Raw genomic sequence first — 19004 nt, 5'->3', positions numbered from 1 at the left:
TAATACTTCATGTCTAATCTAATAAATAATAATAATAATAACACTGCTATCATGTCTCCCCCGATTCTTCTATTCGCTAGACTGGTCCTGTCCATTCCTGCAACCACTCTTTGTATGTTATAGCCTCCAGTCCCCTAATCCAGTGTTTTTCAACCAGTGTGCCGTGGCACACTAGTGTGCCGTGAGACATGGTCAGGTGTGCTGTGAAGCTCAGAGAGAAAAAGAAAACAAGAGAGGGAGAAAGAAAGAAAGAAAAAGAAAGAAAGAAAGAAAGAAAGAGAAAGAAAGCAAGAGAGAGAGAGAGAAAGAAAGCAAGAGAAAGAGAAAGCAAGAGAGAGAAAGAGAAAGCAAGAGAGAGAGAGAAAGAAAGAAAGAGAGAAAGAAAGCAAGAGAGAGAGAGAGAGAAAGAGAAAGCAAGAGAGAGAAAGAGAGAAAGCAAGAGAGAGAGAAAGAGAGAGAGAGAAAGAGAGAGAGAGAAAGAGAGGGAGGGAAGGTGGGAGAGAGAAAGACATAGAGGGAGGTAGGGAGAAAGAGAGCAAAAAAGAGAGGATGGAAGGAAGAGAGAAAGGAAGAGGGATAGAGAGAGAGAAAAAAGAAGGAGGGACAGAAAGAGAAACAGAGCGAAAGGGAGGAAGAGAGAGAGAAAAAAATTGTCCAAACTTTTTTGAGCCCCCCCCCCAATGTGCCCCAGGGTTTTGTAAATGTAAAAAATGTGCCGTGGCTCAAAAAAGGTTGAAAATCACTGCCCTAATCATCCTGGGGAATCTGTGCTGCACCCAAAACTGTTTGTCTTCCAACTGTTTCTTAAACCAGTTTCAGAAAGTCCATTCTGGATTGCAGGGAGAAGGCAGCCAAACTGGCTGATGATCTGTCTGGATTGCAGCCAGTGATGGGCTACCAAAATTTTTACTACCACGCTGTGGGCGTGGCTTATGCATTTTCTTTCAACATCTTTCAGTGCAAATTGGGTGTTCTGGGGTGGAGCTCCATTTTCACTACCCCACTGCGCCGCCCCCACCGGTCCAGGCATTGCCCACCCCTGATTATCTACTATATAAAGTGTATGTACACACATGCACAACTCTTCTAAAATTATACACATTCAACCTCATTTACTGCGATAGGAAAAACATACCCAGAGCCCAGAAGGGAAAAAAAGAAATTACCGGTATTGTGTGTTGTGGTTGGCTCTGGCCCAGCTCCTGCCCCAAGGAATGTGGAGGTGGATGCAGGGGAAACATCAACATGTCATAGGCCTGTTTTGTTGCTGACAGAGTCAGGTAGTGCAGTTTCCTTGGACGAAGAGGAAGATGGGGGTGACTTGGAAGAGGGGTCTTGGCAGCCAATCTCCATTATCTTTGGTCGATTTGGATGAAGAAGTGTTAGACCCACGCAGGCGCAGAATTATGCATAGAAGAGACCAATTGAAGCAATATTACAGAAGATAAGAGAGGCCACCTGTGTTTGGGTGGGGCTCCAGTAATTAGAGCTGCTGATATAAATAGCAGCGTGTTGGTTTGGCCATTGTGGAAGATTATCTGATCGTTGTTCTTCAGGACTGTGCCTTGCTGTTTCTGGACTTTGTTTGTTGATTTTTCATGACTTTGAAACCAAAGCAGAGCAAAGTGTGTGTGTTTCACTTCGTGGAAGAAGGAGGGCTGTGACGTTTCTTCACAGCTGCTAGCTAAGTACTTAAGGACTGATTAAGGGGATTGTACAGACTACCAGGTTGTTTTGGGACGAGTGCTCTTTGCAATACAAAAAGGATGCTTTGTTTCTTTTGAATTTTTGTGATAAAGAACATTGACTAAACAATGTCGTCTGGCGAGACCCAGGGGAAGAGCCTTCTCTGTGAGAGAGAGAGAGAGAGAAAGAGAGAGAGAAAGAGAGAGAGAAAGAGAGAGAGAGAGAGAATAAGTAGACATATTACTTTCCAGCATGGTCCTTCCCATTTCTTTTTCTGCTGTCAGGCCAACAATAATGTCCACGTCTACAATTTTATTCTTCAAAAACACTAAACAAGATTCTAAAGTTCCTTCCTTCCTTCCTTCCTTCCTTCCCTCCTTCCTTCCTTCCTTCCTCCATTCCATTCCATTTCCTCTCAGTAATTTGGAATACTTAGGTATGCAGGAATACTTAGAGGAGAAACAAATTAAGTGAGTGAATATTAATAAATGACACATGTTTAGTTAAGTAAACATGAAAAGGGCATTTGGAATCATAAAAAGTGGAACATAGTAATGGGTTCACACCGCATTAAGTTGTGGTGTCTTTGAACAACAAACCACAGTGGATTGGATTTGTAAGCCATAAAAGGTGGGTTATCACTCACAACAACTGAGTTGACTCTCCAATTTTGGTTTAGTGGTTTAGCCTGACATGTGAATCCAAACAGAATGTCTCACATCCTTACGTGAGAACATTTTTGTCGCTGTTCATCAGTGGTGTTCTCTGCTCCACAATGTGACACATCTGTGAGCAAACCTCCCCTTTATCAAACTGTGCATCTAGATTCACAACACACTCAGTGGGACACCAAAGAGTCAGGTTTTTCCTCCTTGGCTCTCAACTGTCCCCACCCACCTTTCATTTGAACTTGGAAAAATCTCATCCCAAACATTCAAGCTGCACTTGAATTTCTGGCTTGGCAGATTTATGCAAAGCCAGGCATGTCGGCAGTTTGCTTCTGCTATGGCTTTGGGCAACAAGAAGCAATTCTTGCCAATGCTCAGCTTTTCCAAGCATGAATCACGCTGCAAATCTCAACCCAGCTCTTACATGACAGTTTCCTCCTTTCATAGCAAATATACAGGTACATTTGGTACCTCGCTTGATAGTAGTAACTATAGAGTGCTGGTGAGACCACATTTAGAATACTGTGTTCAGTTCTGGAGATCTCACCTACAAAAAGATATTGACAAAGTTGAACGGGTCCAAAGACGGGCTACAAGAATGGTGGAAGGTCTTAAGCATAAAACGTATCAGGAAAGACTTAATGAACTCAATCTGTATAGTCTGGAGGACAGAAGGAAAAGGGGGGACATGATCGAAACATTTAAATATGTTAAAGGGTTAAATAAGGTCCAGGAGGGAAGTGTTTTTAATAGGAAAGTGAACCCAAGAACAAGGGGACACAATCTGAAGTTAGTTGGGGGAAAGATCAAAAGCAACATGAGAAAATATTATTTTACTGAAAGAGTAGTAGATCCTTGGAACAAAGTTCCAGCAGACGTGGTAGATAAATCCACAGTAACTGAATAGATGGACCGTGAGGTCTTTTTCTGCCGTCAGACTTCTATGTTTCTATGTTTCTAACTGTGAAAGGGATCTTGGAGTCCTAGTGGACAATCACTTAAACATGAAACAGCAGTGTACTGCAACTGCCAAAAAAGCAACACAGCCTAAACTGAATTAACAGAGGGATAGAATTAAGATACAGTACCACTTTTTAATGTCTTGGTAAGGCCACACTTGGAATGCTGCATCCTGTTTTGGGTGCCATGATGTAAAAAAGATGTGGAGACTCTAGAAAGAGTGCAGAGAAGAGCAAGAAAGAGGATTAGGGGGCTGGAGGCTAAAACATATTTTAAAAAACGGTTGCTGGAATTGGGTATGCCTAGTTTAATGAAAAGAAGGATTAGGGGAGATGCAATAGCAGTGTTCCAATATATCAGGGGCTGCCACAAAGAAGAAAGAGTTAAGCTATTTTCCAAAGCAGCTGATGGTGGGACAAAAAGCAATGGGTGGAAATTAATCAAGGAGAGAAGCAACCTAGAACTAAGGAGAAATTTCCTGACAGTGGGAACAATTAACCATTGGAACAAAAAGTTGTGAATTCTCCAACACTGGAAGTTATTAAGAAGCGATTGGGCAACCATTTGTCTGAAATAGGGTTTCCTTTCTGAGCAGGGGGGTGGACTAGAAAACCTCCAAGGTCCCTTCTCTTCTCTTCACTTCTCTTCTGTCTCTTAATGACAATCATTAAGTGTTGTACCACATGATTCTTGACAAATGTATCTTTTTCTTTTATGTATACTGAGAGCATATGCACCAAGACAATTTCCTTGTGTGTCCAATCACACTCGGCCAATAAAGAATTCTCTTCTCTTCTCTTCTCCTCTCTTCTCCTCTCTTCTCCTCTCCTCCTCTCCTCTCTCTTCTACTCGACTCAACTTTATTCTATTCATATTTTGCTAGTAGCAATAATAATAGCATTTATACTACCCCATAGTGTTTTAGAGCACTCTCTGAGCAGTTTACATGATCAGCATAATGACCCCAACAATCTGGGTCCTCATTTTATTGACCTGGGAAGGGTGGAAGTCTGAATCATCCTTGAGGTGGTCAGGATCGAACTCCAGACTGTGGACAGAGTTAGCCTGCAATACTGCATTGTAATTATTGTGCCACCAGAGCTCCTAGTCAGTGAGAGTTGGAGGCTAAGCCTGCAAGAATAGCACTCAAAGCACTGAAAAATGACTTATGGGCCCCGTGAGATTTTGGACCACTTTTTCTTTGGGAGCCTACAGCTCCTGAAATCACGTTTACTGGAATTCAGGAACACGCCATTAATACAGACTGTTTGTGATGGCAAATATGCAAGAATGCACACGAACCAATAATGCATTCCGTAGATTGATCCTGGGTGGGGATGGATGATAGAGAAGACAACAAGGTTTGTTATGGACTTAGCACACTTCAAAAAAAAAAAAAACCCCAAGAGAATCAAAATCCACAAACCATCCAGAAAACACCAGTCCCTTTTGCAAATCTGAGCTCCTTCATAAAAGAGCTTTGGGTAATTGCTCTGCTCTAGGACTAATCTTGGTTCCCCCTTTCCTATGTTTTGTCCACCGACTATTTGGCTTCCATTAACAAAATGTTGTCCATCCTGGCTGTGGATGGCAGGCTAAAGCAGTGGAAGTGATGTGCCGGTGTCTGGAGGCTATTGGGGCCTGGATGGGTGTCAACAGACTCAAACTCAACCATGATAAGACGGAGTGGCTGTGGGTTTTGCCTCCCAAGGACAATTCCATCTGTCCGTCCATCATCCTGTGGGGGGGGAATTATTGACCCCCTCGGAGAGGGTCCACAACTTGGGCGTCCTCCTCGATCCACAGCTCACATTAGAGGGGGGGCATTTGCCCAGGTTCGCCTGCTGCACCAGTTGTGGTCCTATTTGGACCGGGAGTCACTGCTCACAGTCATTCTTGCCCTCATCACCTCGAGGCTCGACTACTGTAATGCTCTCTACATGGGGCTACCTTTGAAAAGTGTTCGGAAACTTCAGATCGTGCAGAATGCAGCTGCGAGAGCTATCATGGGCTTTCCCAAAAATGCCCATGTAACACCAAACTCCGCAGTCTGCATTGGTTGCCAATCAGTTTCCGGTCACAATTCAAAGTGTTGGTCATCACCTATAAAGCCCTTCATGGCATCGGACCAAGGTATCTACGAGACCGCCTTCTGCCGCATGAATCCCAGCGACCGGTTAGGTCCCACAGAGTGGGTCTTCTCGGGTCCCGTCAACAAAACAATATCGTTTGGCGGGGCCCAGGGGAAAAGCCTTCTCTGTGGTGGCCCCGGCCCTCTGGAACCAACTCCACCCGGAGATTAGAATTGCCCCCACCCTCCTTGCCTTTCGTAAGCTCCTTAAAACCCACCTCTGCTGTCAGGCATGGGGGAACTGAGATATTCTTTCCCCCTAGGCCTTTACAATTCATGCATGCTATGTTTGTTTGTAGGGATGTTTGGTTTTACAATAAGGGTTTTTTAGTTGTTTTAGTATTGGATTTATATGATGTTTTTTTATTACTGTTGTTAGCCGCCCCGAGTCTACGAATGAATGAATGAATGAATGAATGAATGAATAAATAAAGACTGCAAAGTGCTGTGTTCAAATCCCAACTCAACTTAGTTCTGAATTTCATTCGTGACTTCTGCATGTTCAGTCTAAATAAAATGAACTCTAGTGCCTTATGGATTTTTTAATGAGCAAAACAGGGAAAAAAAGTCAGCATGAAGTAGTCTGGATTATTTATACAGGATGGATATAGAAAAAAAAAAGAATCATGATCAACCTTAGAGAATTTATAATTCTACTAATAAGTGCCATGAAGAAAAATGGAAATGAGTTTAGTTTTCTTTATTGTCATTGCACCTCTTACAACGACATAAAATGCCATCTTCAGTATACATTATACATAAAAAAGAACAGAAACACATATGCTTCACATTTCATACAACTGAATTGAAAACTCCAGGTATTGCATTAATATTACACTACATGGTAGAGTTCAATAAACCGGTAGTTAGTTTCCTGGGATAGAAGCTGTTTTTCAGCCTATTTGTCCTTGTTTTGATTGTTCTATACTGTCTGCCAGAGGGTAATAGTTAAAAAAAGGGGGTACCCAGGATGAGATGTTCAACATTTTAAAGTGTTTTGAAAGTTACCTCTTTGTATCTTGTTTTTCTTTTCTACTTTTCTCTTATTTTTTCTTTCTTGCACTTTCAGCTTTCTCTCTTTCTCTCTCTGATTCCTTCCTTTTTTACTTGTATTTATTCTTTCTTATTCTATATTGGTTTAGATTAGGGTTTTACTTCTGGTTGTAAAACTTACAATGAAATTACAGTGATACCTTGTCTTACAAACTTAATTGGTTCCAGGACGAGGTTCTTAAGGTGAAAAGTTTGTAAGATGAAACAATGTTTCCCATAGGAATCAATGGAAAAGCAATTAATGCGTGGAAGCCCAAAATTTACCCCTTTTGCCAGCCGAAGCGCCCGTTTTTGCACTGCTGGGATTCCCCTGAGGCTCCCCTCCATGGGAAACCCCATCTCCAGACTTCTGTGTTTTTGCAATGCTGCAGGGGAATCACAGCAGGGGAATCACAGCAGGGGAATCCCAGCATCGCAAAAACGAGCACTTCGCTGGCAACGGAAGTTTGGAGGTGGGGTTTCCCAGCGAAGGGAGCATCAGTGAAATCGCAGCATCGCAAAAACACTGAAGTCCTCGAAACCCCACCTCCGGACCTCTGTGTTTTTGCGATGCTGCGATTTCACTGAGGCTCCCCTTGCTGGGAAACTCCACCTCCGGTCTTCCATTGCCAGCGAAGTATCTGTTTTTGCGCTGGTGGATTCCCCTGCTGGAATTCCCCTGCAGCTTCACAAAACCACGGAAGTCCAGAGGTGGTGTTTCCCATGGAGGGGAGCCTCATAGGAATCCCAGCAGTGCAAAAATGGGTGCTTTGCTGGCAATGGAAGTCCAGAGGCGGGGCATCCCAGCGGCGGCGGTGGGTTTGTAAGGTGAAAATAGTTTGTAAGAAGAGGCAAAAAAATCTTAAAGCCCAGGTTTGTATCTCGAAAAGTTTGTATGATGAGGCATTTGTAAGACGAGGTATCACTGTATACTGAGCAATTAAGTAACATTAAATGCGGGTTAACAATCCCATAGAGCCGTGCCCCCCAACCTTTGGGGACTGGTTCCAAAGACAGAAGGTTTTCCCTTAACCAAAAGTGGGGGGCATGGTTTTGCATGCTGTCTTCATCCTGCTGTTGAGGCTTTGCTTGTTTACACAGTCTAGTTGCTGCCATGCCATGGACCAGTGGTGGTCAACAGTCTGGGAATTGGGACCCCTGCCATATAGAGATATCTGCAGGGTATTATTTTTTAAAAACCAGGATGTTAACCACAGTGGAACAATCAAACGTCTACCCACTTTTTTTTAATGTGGTACCTAATAGGAATAAGAATAGAGATGGGGATAGAATAGAATAGAAAATAGAATAGAATAGGAAATAGAATAGGAAATAGAATAGAGTAGAGTAGAGTAGAATAGAATAGAATAGGAAATAGAATAGAATAGAATAGAGAACAGAATGGGAACAGAACAGAACAGAATAGAATAGTATTCTTTATTGGCCAAGTGTAATTGGACACACAAGGAATTTGTCTCCGGTGTGTAAGCTCTCATTGTACATAAAAGCTACACGTGATAAATCATGATCATAGTCATCATAAAAAGACATTCATCATAAATCACAAGGGATTGTCATAGGCTCCTAAATAAGCAATCAAAATCGTACGAGGAAATGAAATAAAACAACATAAATCGTAAAGATGCAAGCCACAAAATTATAGTCATAAATAGAAAAGGAAAGGTGGGAAGAATAATAGCAATACATTCTTAGCTTGACAGCATTGTAAAAATTAATTGTTTAGCAGAGTGATGGCATGGGGGAAAAATTGTCCTCGTGTCTACTTGTTCTGGTGTGCAGTGTCCCATAGCGTCATTTTGAGGGTAGGGCCCATCTTGACTTCTTTCCCCTAACCTTCAGAGATGTATACAGGTGTGTGTAGTGAGTACAGCTGTCTTGGAACATCAAGGGGAGGCTGAGGAGGAGCATCTGTTTGCCTTCTTCTGCGTTTTACAAGAATAACCTGGTTTTCATTTCTTCTGTCCTAGTTACCTTTTTGTGTCAAAGGCTGGAAACTGAACAGCGAGGGAGCCAGTGTGAATCATGCTGTCTCTTGGCGCCATGAAAGGTAAATGAACATTATGGGATGCTTCACCCCAAATTTGTATAATGTGCTTCCTTTAAACCTGAATTATGACAACACAACCTGATTACTTGTTTTAAAAAAAATCCAAAAATCAGACGAAACAAATAGAGATGAGTCAGAGGCGTCTGGTAACGCTTTTTTTAAGATGAACACATTTTATCAAAAGTCATAAGCTTTTATGAGCTACAGTTGATGGAAACAGGTGCATAGGACAATTAAATATTTAAATTATGTGGGATTTAAATTGTTACGCAGCTATAAATTATACCTGAGGCAAATTAAGAGTTGACAATTATAATATATTCAAATTGTGTTTATTTGTTGAGACCTTCTGAGATAGCCTGAAAGTTGTTGATGAATATGAGTCCAGCACTTAACCCAGTTACGTTTCTCTTTTTCCAAAAACAACCTTGATATCTTTAAAGCCACTTCTCCTCCTGAGTAATCAGGTCAAAAGAACATAAGAACATAAGAAGAGCCATGCTGAATTGGGCCAAAGCCCATCGAGTCTAGCATTCTGTGTCACACAGTGGCCCACCAATTGTGCATGAGGATTTTGAACAGAAAAAGAAGGGGAAACCCTCTCTTTCCCTTGACCCCAAACAAAGGGAACCCTGCCTGCCTCAACCAATGTAGAGGCGGCACTTGGACATCTGTTTCAATAACCAAAAAACCCAAACTGTATGGAATGAGAAGGTCCTCATTCTCTAGGGAAGTGATTTTCAAACTTTTTTGAGCAGTGGCACATTTTTTACATTTACAAAATCCTGGGGCACACCACCAACCAAAATGACACAAAATGACACCCTAAGACACTCTCCTCTCTTTTTCCATCCCTGTCTCCTCCCCACCCTTGAACCATTTCCAAAAACAGGTGAGGGCTGGGTTTTTTCTCTCTCTTATTCTTTGGGTGCTTTTTATCATATGCTTTAAATCAAGAGTCACTTCTCTCTCTCTTTTGTTTCTCTCTCTTTCCTCTCATTCTCTGTCTCAATCATTTTCTCGTTTCTCTTTTTTCCTCCCCTTTTTGCTCATTGCTCTCTCTCTCTCTCCCTTCCTCTTCTTCTTCTTCTCTCTCTCTTGCTTTCTTTCTCTCTCTCTCTCTCTTGCTTTCTTTCTCTCTCACTCTTACTTACTCTCTCTTTCTCTCTCTTTCTTTCTCTCTCTCTCTCTCTTTCTTTCTTTCTCTCTTTCTCTCTCTCTCTCTCTTGCTTTCTTTTTCTCTGTGTCTCTCTCTATTTCTCTCTCTCTCTCTTGCTTTCTTTCTCTCTCACTCTTGCTTTCTCTCTCTTTCTCTCTTTTCTTTCTCTCTCTTGCTTTCTCTCTCTCTCTCACTCTCTTTTTCTCTCTCTTTCTCTCTCTTGCTTTCTTTCTCTCTCTCTTTCTCTCTTGCTTTCTTTCTCTCTCTCTCTTTCTCTCTCTCTCTCTCACTCTCTCTCTCAGCAAAAAGTTGCGAGACCAGAACCTGAGCTTCCTTCTTCGCAGCACACCTGACCATGTCTTGCAGCACACTAGTGTGCCACGGCACACTAGTTGAAAAACACTGCTCTAGAGAGTCATCCAAACTATCTAAGTTCAACTAATACTCATTGGACTCTCTTCCTTTGAGGGACTTCCAACTTCTTCTTGATCCATTTTTTTTTAAAGATGGCGTCATCCTACCCAGTGAGGAAGACCGGAAACGGATTATTACCCAAATGAAAGTAAGGACAACTCTGAAAGGGGACAAGAGTTGGATCCATCACAGGTCTGACTCTGAGGAGAAACAGAACCACAGTCCTTTGTGAGTATGAAGCAACTCTGCATTAATATATAAATTTTATTTACGGTCAAAGACCATCATGCATGGTATCAATATAATACAGTGATACCTTGTCTTACAAACTTAATTGGTTCTGAGACGAGGTTCTTAAGGTGAAAGGTTTGTAAGATGAAACAATGTTTCCCATAGGAATCAATGGAAAAGTGATTAATGCGTGCAAGCCCCAAATTCACCCCTTTTGCCAGCCGAAGCGCCTGTTTTTGCGCTGCTGGGATTCCCCTGAGGTTCCCCTCCATAGGAAACCCCACCTCTGGACTACTGTGTTTTTGCAAGGCTGCAGGGGAATCCCAGCAGGGGAATCCCAGCATCGCAAAAACAAGTGCTTCGCTGGCAAGAAGTCCGTAGGTGGGGTTTCCCATGGAGAGGAGCCTCAGTGAAATCCCAGCAGCGCAAAAACAGGTGCTTCACCGGCCACGGAAGTCCGGAGGTGGGGCATCCCAGCGGCGGTGATGGGTTTGTAAGGTGAAAATAGTTTGGAAGAAGAGGCAAAAAAAATCTTAAACCCCTGGTTTGTATCTCGAAAAGTTTGTATGACGAGGCGTTTGTAAGATGAGGTATCACTGTATTAATAATAATTAAAAGGAAAAAGAACAGGAAACAGGGCTTTTGGCTGAGCAACCAAGATTGACCCATTGTAACTATACAAGAGATGTACATATCTCGCTATGAAGGCACACATTTGCGACGACTCCCCGCTGCTGCCGCGCAGAATCTGGCCACCTTTGCCGTAATCCTGGCCTGCTCATCCCCAAGCAACCACTGGAGATTGGCAACGTCCGAGCGGCCATAAGTGGTAGAATATGCTTTCTCCTAATGTCAGTGTAAAAGCAGCATCTCAGGAGCATGTGTCCCTCAGTCTCCACCTCTCTTAAGCCGCAAGGGCAAAATCTTTCAGTGGCTGGAGTTCCCTTGTACTTGCCGTACAAAACTAATACTTGTTTCAGTTTCCTCAATGATTCCTTCCCTTGGGAGGGAAGTGGCTTCTTTTTAATCTATTTCGTCCTCAGAAGGCACTTCCACTTAGAGAGAAGCTCAAACAACATCACTCAATCAGTGTCTGCGGTCATGTTTATTTATGTATGTATTTAGTTTGTCAAACATATACGAGAGAACAGGGATAAGTATAAACATGGACATGAACACAGGAAATGAGTACGAATAAATGGGGACAGTAGGACAGGGATGGTTGGCATGCTGGCACACTTATGCACGCCCCCTTAAAGACCTCTTAGGAATGGGGTGAGGTCCATAGTAGACAGTTTAAAGTTGAAGCTATGGGGTTTTGAGGAAGTAACAACTGCATTCCAGGCGTTGACTACTCTGTTGCTGAAGTCATATTTTCTGCAATCGAGTTTGGAGCAGTTTACCTTGCGTTTGTATCTATTGTTTGCTCATGTATTATTGTGAAGCTGAAGTAGTCATTGACAGGTAGGATGTTGTAGCAGACAATTTTGCGTGGGAATAGTACTTGCCTCAATACTCCTCACAGGTCCAAATTGAGAGGCGAGAGGGTGATAACATAGGGATTAAACATCTTTAAGTGAGGTGTCTTAAAAATGATGGAGGCAGAATGAGGCAAGCTTCTGCAGCCATAAACTGTGCGCATAGGAGGAAATTCCTCCTTTTTGTGTACAATTGTTTGCTATCTGCAATTTGCATAGGAGTTGATGAAATATTGAGAGTCAGGGCAGTCATGCATCGTCACACAACCACCTACTAAAAACTTGGTGGTGCAAAATTAAATTCTTTCTTTGAAACCTTAATTTTCAGCACCTTTTCTATCCAATTGAATGCAAGCTAAGCTTTTCTTCAGCTCAAACTCTACCCTATGAAACCTGTAGCTTATACTTTTGTGACACAAGGATGAAAAAAAAAACACTTTGTCACAGATCTCTTCCAGAATGGTTATTTAGCTTTCCAGTCTGGTGTGGAATTCTGAGCTCCTCTGAAAGGCCCTTTCAGCCTTGCAGTAGCTGAGCTATCCATGCACCTGCTACTTGGTTGGATTTATTCAGTTGAGGTCCATATTTATGGAAACATATTGTATTGGACTTTCGAGAACATTCTTAAGGGATCAAGCAGCAGGAATTGCATATTTTGCAAACCTTATCCTGTTCCTGCAATTTTGCTTCTTCTGCTAAAGAACATTATTTCTTCTTCTTCTTCTTCTTCTTCTTCTTCTTCTTCTTCTTCTTCTTCTTCTTCTTCTTCTTCTTCTTCTCTTCCTTCTCCTTCTCCTTCTTCTTCTTCCTCCTCCTCCTCCTCTTCCTCCCTGCACATCCCACTCCCTTCTAGCATTGATCATGTCATCTCTGATCATGTCATCTAGTTGGTTCATGAAACATCTGCAAGAAAACAACGAAGCTCAGAGAGCACCAAGGACCCCACAGCTCTCCTCTTCCTCCTCCACCACCACCACCTCCTCCCATCAAACTCCAGCACAACACTATAAGTGATCTCTGAAAAGGTTATCCCAACATGAGTTGTCCATCCCTGATATATCTATATATATATATCTAAAATTTCCCATATTATATGTAGAGGACATCTCCATCACTATGAAAACACTTGTGCATAGTTCTATTCTTACCCTAATATTAAATGCTGCATCCTTGCCTTAAGATTTTTTATTTTATTTTATTTATTTATTTATTTTGTCCAATACACAATGAGGGTTTTAGTGGGTATATATATATATACACACACATAGTAAAATACATGATGAAGGTTATAGAGGAAATACTCATAGTAAAATGTATCTAAGAAAGAATAGAAAAGAAGATATAGTGAAGATAGGGGCCAATTGGTCAGCACAGGAGGCAGGTTCCTCTTTGCCGGGATAGATTCAAGCCGGCACTGGGTGGGAGGGGCGGGGGGTGGCATCCTGGCTTTGGGCTTTAAGAAGCCCAGAGCTGCTGTTTCGGCTTGCGGGGTCAGGAGGAGGTGGCCCCTGGGTCCGGAGTCGCTCCCCCTGCCTGATGTGCTGGATTACTCTGCTATTATCTCCTTCCAAACAGGCCAGAAAAAAAAAATCCCCCAAGGATGGGGAGTTTGTTGGCCTCAGTGAGAGAATGCTTCAATGCCAATGGCATCTTAGGAACTAGCATTCCCTTTGCCTGGTCTGTCTCTCCCACTCTAACTTTGTTAATAGGTTTATACCCCACATTTATGTGTTTGACTCAGGTCAGGGTCCATAATGTGCCTGCTCCTATTTTCCCTCCAGCAACAACCCTGTGAGGTGGGCAGGTTGAGAAGGAGAAGGACTGACCCCAATGCACCTGCCAGCTTTCATGTCTAAGGTGAAACTAGAACTCCCAGACACCTGGTTTCAAGACTGATGCCTTCACCACTAGACCAAACTGGAAATACTTTCATGCAGTGTTCGGAAACTTCAGATCGTGCAGAACGCAGCCGCGAGAGCTGTCGTGGGGCTTCCAAGATTCGCCCACGTTTCTTCAACACTCCGTGGCTTGCATAGGCTGTCGATCAGTTTCCGGTCACAATTCAAAGTGTTGGTCATGACCTTTAAAGCCCTACATGGCATGGGACCAGATTACCTCCGGAACCGCCTGCTACCGCACGAATCCCAGCGACCGATAAGGTCCCACAGAGTTGGCCTTCTCCGGGTCCCGTCAACTAAACAATGTCGTTTGGCAGGCCCCAGGGGAAGAGCCTTCTCTGTGGCGGCCCCGACCCTCTGGAACCAGCTCCCCCCCCGGAGATTAGAACCGCCCCCACCCTCCCTGTCTTTCGTAAACTACTCAAGACTCATTTATGCCGCCAGGCATGGGGGAGTTAAGATATTCCTTCCCCCTAGGCCATTACAAGTTATGCATAGTATGTTTGCGTGTATGTTTGGTTTTATTATAAGGGTTTTTAGTTGTTTTATTAATTGGATTTCTACATGCTGTTTTTATCATTGTTGTTAGCTGCCCCGAGTCTGCGGAGAGGGGCAGCATACAAATCCAATAAATAATAATAAATAAATCTCTTTCAGAACTCAGTGCCAGATCCATTGTTAATTTGAGGTGCTTCATCCGGCCTTGTCTAAACTACAACACTAATGTCCTTATTTTTGACCATCTCTGTCTTCTTCCAGGATACCTTGTACAGCACCATCTTCCCACAGAGAGCCACAGTCTCCTTCAGCACAAAAAAATCTTTCCCCAAAGTGAGTGTGTTGCTTTTTCATTATAATTTATATGTTTATATCTTAAGTGTGATGTTATACCCATTTTTTTTTTAAAAAAAAGACATTTCCACAAAGAATGATCCCTTGAATTTTGAGTGCAGAAGATAATGCTCACAGCACCCAGGAGAGGGGCAGAAATCAAATCAAATCAAATCAAATCAAATCAAATCAAATCAAATCAAATCAAATCAAATCAAATCAAATCAAATCAAATCAAATCAAATCAAATCAAATCTGGGTTAAAGAAAAAAAATCACTTCAGGGCAGGTGGGTGGAGCTTCGCACAGCCGCCGCTACCAGTTCTCCACGCTGTTGGTGGCCACTGCAACCAATATGCCTGAACTGGGACAAACTGGTAGCATTTTACCACTACTTCAGTTGTTGAGAAAATCATGGGGTGCTGCTCACATCTGATTGTCTCTCTCTTCCATCTAGTTCCTCTACTGCCACATCATCTTCTGGGTATCTCATCAGGTGAGTCCAAAAACATTGCAGTGGTCGGTTGCATCAGCCGAACAATAGTTTCAAGTTTACGTGAAGTGATAGTACCACTTTATAATGCACTGTTGAGTCCACATGTGGAATATTGCATCCGGTTCTGGTCTACAGGATACAAAAAAGAGGTTAGACTCTGTTGTGGTTGGCTCTGGCCCAGCTCCTGCCCCAAGGAATGTGGAGGTGGATGCAGGGGAAACATCAACATGTCATAGGCCTGTTTCATTGCCGACAGAGTCAGGTAGTGCAGTTTCCTCGGACGAAGAAGAAGGTGGGAGTGACTTGGAAGAGGGGGGCTTGGCACACAGCCCAGGAAGCCAATCTCCATTATCTTCAGTCGATTCGGATGCGGAAGTCTTGGACCCACGCAGGTGCAGAGTTAGGCGTAGAAGAGACCAATTGAGGACATATTACAGGAGATAAGAGAGGCCACCTGTGTTTGGGTGGGGCTCTAGTAATTAGAGCTGCTGATACAAATAGCAGCGTGTTGGTTTGGCCGTTGTGGAAGAGTATCTGATCGCAGTTCTTCAGGACCGTGCTTTGCTGTTTTCCGGACTTTGTTTGTTGATTTTTCACGCCTTTGAAACCAAAGCAGAGCAACGTGTGTGTGTGTGTCTCTCTTCGTTGGAAGAAGGAGAGCTGTGACGTTTCTTCACAGCTGCTAGCTAAGTACTTAAGGACAGATTAAGGGAATTGTACAGCCTACATGGTTGTTTTGGGACAAGTGCTCTTTGCAATACAAAAAGGGTGCTTTGTTTCTTTTGAATTTTGTGATAAAGAACATTGTTTTGAATTTTCAAACGTGTGTGTGTCTGAAATTTGTACCCTTGAATTTTCGGGAGGCTCCTACCAGAGAGCCCGGCAGAACAGACCCTAGAAAGAATGCAGAGAAGAGCAACAAGGATGATAAGAGGTCTGGAATGTGAACCATACAATGAACTATTGAAAGAACTAGATGTGTCTAATCTAGTATTTCTCAATTATTTTCTGTTATGCCCCCCCTCCAGGAAGAAGTAAATATTTCACACACACCCCAATTTTCCAGGCGTGTCCTACTTGACCCTTGTACCAGTCTCTCCATCGCCTTCCTCGGTGTTGTGTCCAGGGCAGCCCATTCTAAAAGAAAACGTCTCGCAAGTTCAGGAAGTTTGATTGAACTTGTGAGATGTTTTCTTTTACAACAGGCTGCCCTGGACACTATGCTGAGGAATGCGATGGAGGTCCTAGTACAATGTCAGGTAGGACGCGTGTTCTACTCCCTGCGGGAAAAAGTATGTTCCCTGGGGGCACGTGCCTCCCTTGGCATTGCTCTGTGCCCCTCCAAGGGGAGCGCTCCCCACTATTGAAGAAGCACTGGTCTAGTCCAACAAAGAGAAGGAATGGGGCGATTGTCTATGGAGATTCTCAGTCATCCAGGACATGGTTGTCCCAAAGGTGCTTTCCTTAAGAGACAACTGGACTTTCTGGTTTTTCTTTGAAGATGTTTCACTTCTCACCCAAGAAGCTTCTTCAGTCCTCCAGAACCAAAGAAGCTTCTTGAGTGAGAAGCAAAACGTCTTTAAAGAAAAATCAGAAAGTCCAGATGTTTCCTGAATGACTAGGGGTGATATCAGGGGTGATATCAATAATTATATTTTTGTAGTGTTGCACACCATTATGTCGGTGGTACTATTGGTTCTTTAACTTGTCTATCTCAACATATTACCTTAGTTTTATTTCCTTCAAGAGTTTCATAATCCTATTTATCTGTTAGTCTCTGTCTATCTTCTAATATTACGTTTAATATGCATTTATTGTTTTCTTTGGTTCTTGTGGTCTAACCAATGGTGCCATTTCCCCCAAATCTTATAGAATTCTGTTTCTTTCTCGTCTTGTAGTTCAAGAGTCAACTTACTCATTTCTGCACATTCAAGTAAGTCTAGTCTCTTCTTAAAAGTCTCCAGTGATGGGAGCACCCCCAACTTTTGAAGGCAAGCTTACCTCTGGAAGTTGTGGGTGCTCCATCACTGGAGTTTTTTAACAAGAGACTGGACAGCCATTCCAGAATAGAATAGAGCAGCGGCCTCCAACCTTGGCAACTTTGGCTATTTATTTATTTATTTATTTATTTATTTTGTCTAATACATAATACACATTGAAGAGAAAGATATGTAATAATATAAGTAAAGAAAAGAATAGAAGATAAGATATAAAAGTATAGGTGAACATATTTGAAAGGAAGAAAAGATAAATGAGATAAGGAGAGACAATTGGACAGGGGACGGAAGGCACACTGGTGCCCTTATGCACGCCCCTTACTGACCTCTAAGGAACCTGGAGAGGTCAATCGTGGATAGTCTAAGGGAAAAATATTTGGGGTTGGGGTTGACACTACTGAGTCGGGTAATGAGTTCCATGCTTCGACAATTCGGTTGCTGAAGTCATATTTTTTACAGTCAAGTTTGGAGCGGTTAATATTAATTTTGAATCTGTTGCGTGCTCTTGTGTTGTTGCAATTGAAGCTGAAATAGAACATTGCAGCATATGATCTTGTGGGCAATACTTAGATTGTGTTTTAGGCGACGTAGTTCTAAGCTTTCTAGACCTAGGATTGATAGTCTGCTTTCGTAGGGTATTCTGTTTCGAGTGGAGGAGTGAAGGGCTCTTCTGGTGAAGTATCTTTGGACATTTTCAAGAGTGTTGATGTCCGAGATGTGGTATGGGTTCCAGACAGATGAACTGTATTCAAGGATGGGTCTGGCAAAAGCTACCTAGGGAATTCTGGGAGTTGAAGTCCACAAGTCTTAAAGTCTCCTGCTTGACTAAGGGGTTGAACTAGAGGACCTCTAAGATCCCTTCTAAATTGAAATAGAAAAGAGGGAATAGTTCATTTCTTTACATATCTGGAATTCCTGCTGATCCTTTTGGGGCCTCAATAACACAGAACAGAGCGCAGAAGTTGATACAGAAGTCAGCTGAGTGGTTTTAGAATCCCAACAGAATATCAAAACTACCCATCTAAACTTATGTAGGATGAGGGAATACAATGGCATGTTCTGTAAGAGGGCACTGACCAGCACTATTCCTGGTTGCAAAGCTATGCTCTAGGTCCTTGTCTATTTACCTGATGAAATTTGACCCAGGAATTTTTTGGATTTCTCTCTTTTTTCTAGGGGAGTTTTCACCAAGACCATTGATAAGTCATCTCCTTCCAAAACAGCATCCAATGGGACACAGAAAAGGTTGGTCTAAGAGTCAAACTTCAACTTGGTTAACCTGGCACTAAGAGGAACAAAGGTGTTCTACTTATTTATTTATTTACTTTATTATTGTCATTGCACCTCGTAAAAAAGAAATGAAATAGCAATAGCATTTAAACTTATATATCACATCACAGTGCTTTGCAACTCTCTATAAATGGTTTACAGAGAGTAAGCACATTGCCCCAAACCAGAGGTAGGCAAAGTTGGCTCTTCTATGGCATGTTGCTTCTGATCTTTCCCCCAACTAACTTCAGATTGTGTCCCCTTGTTCTTGTATTCACTTTCCTATTAAAAACACTTCCCTCCTGAAAATTATTTAACCCTTTAACATATTTAAATGTTTCCATCATTCGAACTCCCACCCTGACGATGCACTGAAAGTCTGGATCTGTTCCACGGGCCTTGAAGCAGGACAAAATCCCTTTAAGACGTTGCCTTGTAAGATTTTATTGTGTTTTGTGTATGTTTGGAGAATGGACTCCTCATATTTGCTGCCTTATTTTATTGCTCTGGCTTTTTATTATGTAGGCCATCCAGGGCTGGTTAGAATGGTGCAGACTTTAATTCCTCATAAATAAATAAACAGGATGCATTTAATTTGTTTCCTTTATTAATGAAAATTAAAGATCTGTTTCACTGTGGAGCCATTATGGTTGAAAATCTTGTTTTGTTATTGATTTAGAAACATAG

General features: G+C 42.4%; 1 protein-coding gene across 1 annotated transcript in view; it reads left to right on the top strand.

The window, feature by feature from the left end:
• The window catches only part of ZNF185 (zinc finger protein 185 with LIM domain), a 97297-nt gene that overhangs the window by 22744 nt on the left and 55549 nt on the right, over positions 1 to 19004 (top strand). The window contains exons 2-6 of the mRNA XM_070759740.1: positions 8466 to 8545; positions 10211 to 10346; positions 14485 to 14556; positions 15013 to 15051; positions 18225 to 18293. Coding sequence (XP_070615841.1) covers positions 8521 to 8545; positions 10211 to 10346; positions 14485 to 14556; positions 15013 to 15051; positions 18225 to 18293 — 341 coding nt within the window. The 5' untranslated portion in view covers positions 8466 to 8520. The remainder of the gene's footprint in view (positions 1 to 8465; positions 8546 to 10210; positions 10347 to 14484; positions 14557 to 15012; positions 15052 to 18224; positions 18294 to 19004) is intronic.

The sequence above is a fragment of the Erythrolamprus reginae genome, chromosome 8 (genome assembly GCF_031021105.1).
Source record: "Erythrolamprus reginae isolate rEryReg1 chromosome 8, rEryReg1.hap1, whole genome shotgun sequence".
NCBI classification, from domain to species: domain Eukaryota; kingdom Metazoa; phylum Chordata; class Lepidosauria; order Squamata; family Dipsadidae; genus Erythrolamprus; species Erythrolamprus reginae.
Note: the sequence above shows the minus strand (reverse complement) of the source record. Positions and strands in the feature narration are given on the sequence as shown.